The sequence below is a fragment of the Auxenochlorella protothecoides genome (assembly GCF_000733215.1).
Source record: "Auxenochlorella protothecoides strain 0710 unplaced genomic scaffold scaffold63, whole genome shotgun sequence".
Lineage (NCBI taxonomy): Eukaryota > Viridiplantae > Chlorophyta > Trebouxiophyceae > Chlorellales > Chlorellaceae > Auxenochlorella > Auxenochlorella protothecoides.
In genome coordinates, this window is record NW_011934362.1 from 80,061 (window position 1) to 89,750 (window position 9,690).

General features: G+C 65.7%; 5 protein-coding genes across 5 annotated transcripts in view; 1 reads left to right on the forward strand and 4 right to left on the reverse strand.

Annotated features, from left to right (window-relative positions):
* The window catches only part of F751_5416 (Ferrochelatase-2, chloroplastic), a gene marked incomplete at both ends in the record, with an annotated part of 3,509 nt that extends 2,011 nt beyond the window's left edge, over positions 1-1,498 (reverse strand). Inside the window, 4 exons of the mRNA XM_011402538.1 lie at positions 9-139; positions 192-259; positions 494-1,269; positions 1,407-1,498. Of these exons, the coding sequence (XP_011400840.1) occupies positions 9-139; positions 192-259; positions 494-1,269; positions 1,407-1,498 (1,067 nt within the window). The remainder of the gene's footprint in view (positions 1-8; positions 140-191; positions 260-493; positions 1,270-1,406) is intronic.
* A 1,465-nt stretch (positions 1,499-2,963) lies between these two features.
* On the forward strand, positions 2,964-4,067 carry F751_5417 (hypothetical protein; the record flags this gene model as incomplete). The annotated part of the gene is made up of 3 exons (XM_011402539.1): positions 2,964-3,021; positions 3,130-3,734; positions 4,014-4,067. The coding sequence occupies 3 exons, from the start codon at positions 2,964-2,966 to the stop codon at positions 4,065-4,067; spliced, it is 717 nt and encodes a 238-aa protein (XP_011400841.1).
* Positions 4,068-4,923: 856 nt separating this feature from the next.
* Positions 4,924-7,894, reverse strand: F751_5418 (DNA repair and recombination protein RAD54B; the record flags this gene model as incomplete). Its single annotated transcript, XM_011402540.1, has 8 exons — positions 4,924-5,053; positions 5,347-5,756; positions 5,984-6,170; positions 6,468-6,724; positions 6,839-6,982; positions 7,261-7,404; positions 7,566-7,659; positions 7,866-7,894. 8 exons carry the CDS (start codon positions 7,892-7,894, stop codon positions 4,924-4,926), a joined length of 1,395 nt encoding a protein of 464 aa, XP_011400842.1.
* A 316-nt stretch (positions 7,895-8,210) lies between these two features.
* Positions 8,211-8,740, reverse strand: F751_5419 (hypothetical protein; the record flags this gene model as incomplete). Its single annotated transcript, XM_011402541.1, has 2 exons — positions 8,211-8,445; positions 8,559-8,740. The coding sequence occupies 2 exons, from the start codon at positions 8,738-8,740 to the stop codon at positions 8,211-8,213; spliced, it is 417 nt and encodes a 138-aa protein (XP_011400843.1).
* Positions 8,741-8,969: 229 nt separating this feature from the next.
* F751_5420 (Rab3 GTPase-activating protein non-catalytic subunit) overlaps positions 8,970-9,690 on the reverse strand; it is a gene marked incomplete at both ends in the record, with an annotated part of 3,032 nt that continues 2,311 nt past the window's right edge. The window contains one exon of the mRNA XM_011402542.1: positions 8,970-9,339. Within this exon, the coding sequence (XP_011400844.1) occupies positions 8,970-9,339 (370 nt within the window). The remainder of the gene's footprint in view (positions 9,340-9,690) is intronic.

The window sequence follows — 9,690 nt, forward strand, 5'->3', positions numbered from 1 at the left end:
ACACACACCTGTACTCCATGTCAATCTCCTCTAGCGTCTCGATGTGCTCCGACACAAAGGAGATGGGCACCGCCAGAAGGCCACGCACGCGGCGCTCGCCCAAGTACCGGATGGCGTCGTCGGTGTAGGGGCGCAGCCACTGCACCGGCCCCACCCGCGACTGGTAGGCCAGCGTGTGCGTGTTGCGCCACCCCCCGCGCCGCCAGCTCCGTCATGATGAGCGCCACGCACTGCTCCATTTCCTCCTTGTACGGGTCGCCTGGAGGTGTTGGTGAGGACAGGAGGAGTGGGGCAAGGGGGGCTGGGATGCAAGCCGATGGAATGAGGGAAAGAGGACCGGAATTCAAGAGCATCCGTGCACATGGGCATGCACCCAGAGGGTTGGCCGCCCACCCTCGCCCCATCCCCATTGCAACTCCCTACTCCCTTGATGCTCCATACCCCTCCATCCACCCAGGCCCACTGCCCCCATCCTCCCCCTGATTCCACCCACCCTCGTCGACGTAGGACTGGGGCACGCCGTGGGCGGAGAAGAAGATTTCCACGCCGTCGGCCTCGGCCGGGAAGCGCGCCAGCTCGGCCTGGATGAGGTCGCAGGAGGCGGCGACGTAGCCGGGGCGCGCGTACCAGGAGGGGATGACCACGTGGCGCGCTGCTGCCAGCTGCGCGTCCTCGCGCAGCAAGCGCTCCAGCAGGCGCAGGGAGGAGCCGGAGGTGGAGACGGAGAACTGCGGGTACAGCGGCAGCACCACCAGCTTGTTGATGCGGTCGGCCTTCAGGGCTGCCACCGCCTGCTCCGTGGTAGGCGCCCAGTAGCGCATGGCCACATAGGCGCGGGCGGGCACCGCGCGGTCCGCCAGCGCCCCCGCCAGCGCGTCGGCCTGCTCCTGGGTGATGGCGCGGAGGGGGGACCCGCCGCCGATGGCCGCGTAGCCGCGCCGCGACTTGGGCGCGCGCAGCGTGCTGATCAGCCAGGCCACGGCGGGCTGCAGCCAGCGCGCCGCGGGCGGCAGGCGGATGATGTCAGGGTCGGCAAACAGGTTGTACAGGAAGGGGCGCACGTCCTCCAGGGTCTCGGGCCCGCCCAGGTTTAGGAGCAGGACCCCCACCCGGTCCGTGTCGGGGTCGTAGCCGGGGATGGGCCGGGCGGGGCCGGGGCTGCGCAGAGTGGGGGGGGGGACCTCCGTGGCGCGGTCGGGGGTGGCCACCGCGCGGGAGGTGGACGTCCGCTGCCAGGACTGGGCAGCGCAGGGCCGGTGGACGTTGTATCTGAGCTCGGGCGTGAGGGAGGGAAGGGGGGTCGTGGGAGGAGGGACTGAGGGAGACATGAGCATCGCGACTGGCGCTGAGCAAAATGCGGTCGAGGGTGCCCTCCCCGACCACCCTCCAACGGGTCATGGTCGCACCTATGCACCAGGGATGGGCGGGCCAGTGGCCTGTACGATGTCGATGGGGGGCAGTCCACATGCTGGAGGGCGCTCACACTCACTGCCCTCATGGCGTCGACCAAGTGGAGGGGGGGCCCGCACCAAGCGCACGCCAATGGCACAGCACACAGCAGGATTATAACTCCCCTTTTATCGCATGGAATGTAGCAAAATGTGCTCGTAAAGGAAGGGCGTCATGTGGTGTCGCGTGTGAGCTCACTGCATAAGGCCGGAGCTGAAGGACCACACACCCCGGAAGGAACAAGAAACATGGAATATTGGGGTTTCGTGCTGCTATTCTCCTTTTTGTGGTTAAAACTGGGCCCAGAAACGGCCTTTATGCTCATCTGGAACGGGTAAAGCATGCAGACTGGCCACCCACTGTTCCTGCCATGTGTCCAGTCTGGAAGGGTGGCGCTAGCTCCTCCAGGTGCAATCAGGATGGCACAAGCACTCGTTGAATCACTTGCATTGTTTTTCCTGATGCAAAGGTGTACCTGGTATCTGTAGCAGTCTTGAATACTTTCACACACTCCAAAAGCAAAAGGAAATTAGCAGGCTTGCGCCTTAACCACTCGGCCACGTTGTCAAGCGGAATCGACAACGGCAGGATTCGAACCTGCGCCCCTTTCGGGACAAACTGAATGCCAAACTGAGTCATGGTGTGAGAGCCATTTCTTGCCTACTATGTAGGTTAATATTCATCTTGGATTTTGTAGTCATGAAGCTCGCCAGAGTCAATGTGGTGGAAAATGATCGGATGTATGCTCTGAAATCACTACAACAGTCATAAGGTCACATCTGCGACACATGTTGTTCTGATGCACTGTATGCACAACCCAACCGCCGAGGGCACCTACTCTCACAATACGAACTGTGCCTTGCTTCAGCTTGTAGAAAATCAAGGTTGATCTGGACCTGTTGAGTAAGCATCTGACTCGAAAATCCTCACTTCCTAGGATATTCAAGCATGAGGCGGAGTTATGTTTTGAGCGTCTTTCATATTGTGGCAACCAACAAGTGCCACATGAACTTGAGAATGGTGGGCTGAGGACCACTGACTCACCTCTAGTGGACATTCTACTCAGAGAAAGAGGTGGCGTGTTCCTGGGCCACCTCCCCATTGGAGATCCAACCCCGGCCATTTCCTCACGAAGGCACCCCCACCCACATACTTGGGTTGTCAAGTCACGATAGTATCTCATGGCAAAAGGCAAAAGAGAGGTTTTTGCCGAGGCGTGAGAGCCGTGTATACTAACCACCTATACGATATGCGATCGTATCGTTTGGAACATTCGCATACGGGGACTCGAACCCCGGTCCCACGGGTTATCCTCCTCGAGATCGGATGACGGGATGCAATAAATTAGGGTATATCAAACCCGGAAGATACACCCCATCCTTATCCTTCAGATTTCCAGGGTGTCGGACATCGGGCGCCGGAGCTGGGCATGTATTGGCCTGAACTGGCTCGTGGAGGGGTGTAGTCGATCGCCCTCGCATTCCCTGCTCACCTGTGCTCGACAAGGCAGAGCCATGGCGTCCGTGTCTGCCTCCCTCATCTCTCGGCCGTCGCCCACGCTCCTCTTCCAAGGTCGGGCCTGAGGGAGACTCGGTGCAATGCCACCCCCCCACCCAATGCACCGGCCCCACCCCCTCCCCTCTTCACCCCTTCCCCTCCCCACCCTCCACATCCAATCAGGGAGGAGCCGGCTCCGCCCCTCGCCCCGGGCCCGGCCCACTCCGGCCCAGGCCTTCATCCTGTTCGACCTGGTGGCCAGCTCTGCGGCCGCGGCGGCGGTCACCGCGGTGTCCTGGGCCACCTCCGAGGACCGCGACGCGGAGCTGGCGCGGCTGCAGACCCCCGCCGGCGTGGTGCCGGTGGCGGCCGCCGTGGCCGCCGACACCGTGGTCCATGCCACGCCCCTGCTCGGCTCCCTGATCAACCTGGCGGTGGAGCCGCTGGGCGCGGCGGCGGGCGTGGCCTACCTCATGTCCATCGTGCTCTCCTCCCCCGCCGTGGACCCCAAGACGCTGGCACCCCGTGGCACCGTCCTGGCAGCGGAGAAGGCGGGGGACGCGCGTGGGTCGCTGCGCGTGCCCTTCACCCGCGTCATCCCCACCGCCCTGGCGGTGGTGGACACCAGCAACGCCGGCAGCAGCGGCGCGGGGTGGCAGGCGGGGGCGGGCGAGCTGCCGCGGCTCCCCCTCAACTCCGTGCTGGTGGTGGTTGGCGTGGGGGCGGTCATCCTGGAGACTCTGGCGCACCTGCCCCTCCTCTCCGCCGGCCTCCCACGCGTCCTGCAGGTGATGGGAGTATATGCTGTGTTCCTTTGCTGTGTGCGGTGTGGGGTGTGGTGGGGTGGGGAGCTGCGCTGCTACTGCAGGTGGCTGAGGAATACTCTGCTGACCAAACGGCGTGCACTGGGCGACTGAGGGTGTGCATGGTGTTTCACTCCGCCAGTAGCTTGCATCATGCTGCTGGGGCATGAAAGAGTGGTGGCCTGCAGCAATGGACCTTGCGTGTCTGCGCCGCACTTTTCATGCCTCAGCCTGACCCATCCCTTGCTCAACTCCATCCCTCAGACCGCTGCCTGGGTGGCGGCAGCGGGAGCGGTGCTCGACAAGCGCGACGACTGAGGGGCCGATGTCCATTTCAGTCCCTGTGTCTCTGGAGCGAGCCCAGGCCAAGCTGCCAAGATGCAGCTGTTGCTATTTGCGACACCCCCTCCCCTTTGCCCGTCCATGGCGGTCCCTGGCGCCTCGCCCAAACAATGTGTGCCTCTGCTGCAATGCCGCATGCCCCGTCCCATGGCAGGGGCCGGGACGCAGTGGAGAGTGTACAGAGAGCGGCAGCGAGGTCGTGGGCAGGCAGCCATGCGCTCGCCGTCGGTCTCCATGGGAAAGGTGCCCTCGAGTCGCAGTACATCCCCCCGCCAGCCAGCCAGCCAGCCCGCATCTAGGCCCCGCCCCCCTGCTCTGACTCGAGGTGCACGAAGGACACCAGCCCCGCCCCGGCCGCCGCGCAGATGGCGGGGTCGGCGCAGGTCGGCCCGCCGTCGGCGAACGCCGCGCCGGTCGCCTGCAGCAGATCGCGCGTCTCGCAGTCCGTGCCGGGCTTGAGCACGAAGAGCTCGCGCAGCTCCTCCCGCGAGAACTGCGCGCCCTCGGGGCCCCGCCCGCCGCCGCCCGCGCCGCCGGCCGCCCCGCCCTGCACGCCCCGCGCCATGTCGCCCTTCATGCGCTGCCGCTGGTACATCTTCTCGTCGATCGTGCCTGGCTTGGGTGGGGTTTCGTGTTTGGCGTGGAGCGATGTGACAGGCAGGAGTGAGGGGAACTTAGTGTGTGATGGCAGGCGCAGATATTCCATGGGCGTGCCTGGGGGCAGTGCCTGGGCCATACCGCCGGCGAGTCTATTGGATACCTCTTGCGGAAGGTCCCACATCAAACCTGGGGACATCAACCCAGTGGTCCGCAGCCACTCAAACCTCAGCATTCAGCCGCCCCAAACCTCCCACCGCCACACCCCTCGCCGACCTGTGGTGAGCAGGCGGTACACGGTGCACGCCTTCTTCTGGCCGTCCCTCCAGATGCGGGCCATCGCCTGCCGGTCCATGGCCGGATTCCTGGCCAGGGGTGGGGCGTGTGCCACCGTCAGGACGGAGCAGTTGTCGGTGCACTGCTCGACTCGGACGCATCGCCCAATCAGGGAACAGCATGGAGCGTCCATGCAGCAGGCTTTTCGTTTGCACACTGCCCCTCAAAACTGCCAAGAGCACGACCACCCGTCCAGCATGCCGCCACGCCCCCTTGCTCTCCTCGTTTCCTTTCCTCTGTTGTTGTCTTCACCCATCCACATCACCTCCCCCAGCCCCTCTCAACCCCCCCTCCAACCCCCAAAAAAAATCCATCAGCGCACCAGTGGGAATCAAACAGGAAGAGGCGCGCAGCGCCCACAAGGTTCAGCCCCGCCCCGCCCGCCGTGGTGGACAGCAGGAACACGCGGCCGACGCCGTGGCGGTTGAAGGCGTCCACCATGTCCACGCGGCGGGCGGGGTCGGTGGCGCCGTCCAGGCGCTGGCAGGGCCAGCCGCGCGTCGCGCACAGCGCGCCGATCAGGTCGAGCGCGGCCGTGGACTGGGACACCACCACCGCGCGCTCCCCGGGGTCCGCCAGCGCCGCCGCCAGCATGGCGTCCAGCGCCGCCAGCTTGCCAGAGTCGGCGGGGCGGGGCGGGGAGTCGGGGGTTAGGCCTGCGTCCCTGTCGGGGTCGGGCGCCAAGCAGGGGTGGTTGCAGATCTTGCGCAGGCTGGACAGCACCGCCAGGGCCTGGCGCAGCGATTACACAGGGATTGTGGAGTGGTTGGAAGAATGAGGGGCATGGGAGGCTGCCATGTATCAAGGACTGTCACAGGGTGATGCAGCTGCGTCCGCCCGCGGCCACCTGTGCCGCGTCCTCCATCCTTGCTTTTACAAGGGTCCCCACCACAATCCCTCCCCAACAAACACACACACACACACACAGCATGCAAAACAAGAAACACACTCACGCGTACCTGGTCCCCAGGCCCGTTGGAGAGCAGGGTGTGGACTGCGGTGGACTGGAGCACGCGGCGGTACTCCCGCAGCTGGAGCTCGCTGGGGCGGCAGAACACGATGTAGACGGAGAGCGGGGGCAGGAACCGCGCGTTCACCTCCGCCGTGCGTCGCAGCATGAAGCCCGAGATGCGCGACACCAGCTCCCTGGTTGAGTGTGTGGCCGTTTGGGGGCGTGCATGAGGGGCTGATGGTGGGAGGGATGGGGTGCAGAAGGGGAGGGTGGAGCTCCCCCAGGCAGGCCTGCCGACCTGGCCTGCCCTGCCCCGGCCCCTGTATGTGCACCAGCCTTCCGGGAGCTCTCCAGGGTGGTACACCCGCCCGCAGCGTGCTCTTCACCCAGCCTGCATGGCATCCTTCTACCCAACCTGTTTGCCCTGCCCACCAGACCGCCCGATCCCAAGCCATGCAGCGCCCCCCTTCCCACCCGCCAGGCACACGCACCTGGCCCTCTCCCTGCCCAGCGCCTTGTCCTCCTCCGTCCCCGCCCGGTCCTGGGCGCGGGCGATGGGCCCGCCAAACACGCGCTCGAAGGCGGGGAGGTCCCCCAGCACCCCCGGCCGCACGAAGTCGGCCATGGCGAAGAACTCGCGCGGCGCGTTCTGCACGGGCGTCCCCGTCAGCAGGACGCGGGCGGGGCAGCCCAGCGCACCCAGCGCGGAGATGGTCTTGCTCCCCGCCGCCGCCTTCAGGCGGTGCCCCTCATCGCACACCAGCAGCTGCGCGGCGCCCGCCAGCGCGCCCGCGTGCCGCCGCGCCAGCTCGTAGCTGGTGATGAGCAGCGCGTGCGCCGCGCCGTGCACGAACCCCAGCACCTGCTCGGCCTGGGCCGGCCCGGCCACCAGCGAGAGCGGGCGCAAGCGCTCGGGGCCCAGCCAGCGCCGGACCTCCGCCTCCCAGTTGCGCACCAGGGTGGTGGGCGCCACCACGATGGCCTTGGTCACCAGGGGTCTGGAGCCCTGAGGAGGGGGGGGAGTCGAGGAGCGGGGGGCTGAGAGGAGGGCACCGGGCAGGGTCAAGGGGGCGAGTATTTTGTGAGGAGCAAGAGTGGGTGGCAGAGAGGAGGTGTGAGGGCGATGGTCCAGGGACCATGGATGCACAGCGCAGCTGGCGGACCCAGCGGCGGAGGCGGGCCGTCCTGTGCCCCAGGTTCCCAGCCATGCACCTGCCGCCCCTGCCAGCCAGCCCCATGCCTGGACCAGGGACAGCCACCCCACTCGACTCCCCGACCAAGCACCTGCGGGTTCTGGCGCAGCAGGGTCCAGAGCAGGGTCAGGACCTGCAGGGTCTTGCCCAGCCCCATCTCGTCCGCCAGGATGGCGCCTCGCTGACCCGGCGGCCCCGACACCACGCACTCGTAGAGAAAGCGCACGCCCTCCACCTGTGAGGAGGGGGTCTGGCAGCAAGGGTTGAAAAAGGGGGTGGCAGGCGGGCAAGGCAGTGGCCATGTCCTTAGCTATCATGTACCGACGACGTCTGTCCGTAACGTGTCAGCTCTGTCAGTCCCCTGCAAGCTCGAGTGGCATGCCCCTTTTGGAGCACCTGGTGCGGGCGGAGGTGGCAGGCCAGGTATGGGTCGACCACCACAGGCCGTACGCCCGAGGCGCCAGACTCCTGGGAGCCCATCCACTGCTCTCTGGGCACGAGGGACCGGGAGGGAGGGTTCTGGCTACCTGATGAGCTCAGGCCGGCGCTTCTGGGATGCATGCAAAGGCCGCTGTCCTCGTGGGAAGCGAAAACATGGGCAGATCCTCGACTCCTGTGGATAACCAAGCCCTGTGCCACACATGTCGAGACGCATTGCGACAGGTTGCTCAACCGCAAGGCACCTTCAGGTCCCACCTGTTCAGCACGATGGCAGTTTCCGCCATGGGGTCGTGCAGCCATGCAGGGGCCTTGCGCACTGCAGCATGCTGCGCAGCAACCCCGGCCGGTACCACTGGCCGAAAAGCCGCCCTTCCCTTGAGACCCGTGGAGGATGTCGTTGTGCTGGCCGCCTTGGGCAGTGGTGCTACAGCACCAGCTGATGGGCCTATGAATGCTGTCCCGCTCCTGTGACGCCATGCACGCCACTTGAACTATGTTTGGCGACCACGTCACACGAGGGATGGCAGAGCTTTCCACATGCACATCGAATTGAACCATTCAGTTCCTCATAAAAAGGAACAGCAACCCTTTCGCCCCACTCTACCTGAACTCGGCTGCCTCCATGCGGTTCTGCACCTCCAGCTCCCAGCCCCCGAGGAGCACAGAGGACCCCTCCCCCATGCTGGGCGGGTCATACCCACGCGCCACAGTCTGCGTCACACTCTTCCCACTGGTGTCGAAGAGCGTGGTCCTGCCACCGGCTCGCATCTCCAGCACTCCATCGGCCCAGCTCTTGTTTTTACGAAGCTTGCCGGGATTGTGCTTGGTGTACAGTCTGGGGCAGGGCAGGCGGGGGTGCACTTGTAGCATGATTGTTCCCCATGACGCATGTGCAGCCGTGCTGAATGCATCCCGCAGCATGCACCCGCTGCCGCCATGCGCACTCACACATTGAAGTAATAATGCTCCTCTGACGCAGAAACGGGCTTGGGGCCCGCATCCTCGCGGGCCGCGGGAGGAATGTTGCTCACTGCGGGTCGGACTGCAAGGGGGGCTTTGAAAGCCTTCCTCTTCAGCCCCAGAGTCGGCACGCTGGCAGGTAGCGCCTGATTCTCACTGGAAATCGACATGCTGCCCAAGAGTGTCGAATCACGGAAGACAATGCGCATCATGACATGTGCCGGATCGCGGACCTGTCCCGCAGTGATTCGTGTGCTCACAGCATGCGCAGCACGCCTCACATCCATACCATGGACCTCTTTGTGTTCCTTGGCGGTCACTGCCGTATTTCACGAGGTTTCAGCGGATCACGTCGAATGCGTTTGCAAATCCGCTCTGGAAGGCACCGCGTCCATCTTGTCAACCACACGGCGCGGCCGACACCAGGGCCGGCGCCACGTCGGCGCACCGCAGCGCGTCCAGGTCGGCAAACCACAGGGCGGCACCCCGCGGGCGCGGGCTCAGCAGCACGCCGCGCGGCCCCACCCCCCTCAGCACCGCCAGCCGGGTACGGAGGTCTGGGGCCCAGACCTCCAGCACCCCCTTGCGTGGCGCATAGATGACGGGGACGCTGGACCCTGGGGCGGGCCCCCTGACCCCCCCCGCCGGCCACTCCATCCACGCGGCCTGGGCCGCGCGGTAGCCCTTGAGCATGACCACCACCAGGCTCGTGGCCACGTCGATCAGCAGCACCCGCCCGAGGCTGTCGCACCCCAGCGCCCACTGCCCACTGTGCGTTGGGGAGGGGTGAAGGGGCAGCATGGCGGCTTGCATGCGGGCATGGGAAGGCGGCGGACCCAAACGGAAACAGAAGAGGCGGAGCCGCTGCCTGCCGCCCGGTCTGGGGTGATGTGAATCTTGCCAGCAACACGGCTCGCTCGTACTGCCGCCAGCGGCCACGCTTTTTGCAGCTGCAACGGGCCACCCCTCGCCTCCTCCCCACCCTCACACCATTCCCCCTCACCAGAACGAGGCGGCCAGGCTGTGCACGACGCGCTTGGCATCCCAGACGTGCGTCAGCGCCACGACGCGTGTGCCCCGGGGCAGCGCCGCCTCCCCGCCCGCCGCGCCCGCCGCGCGC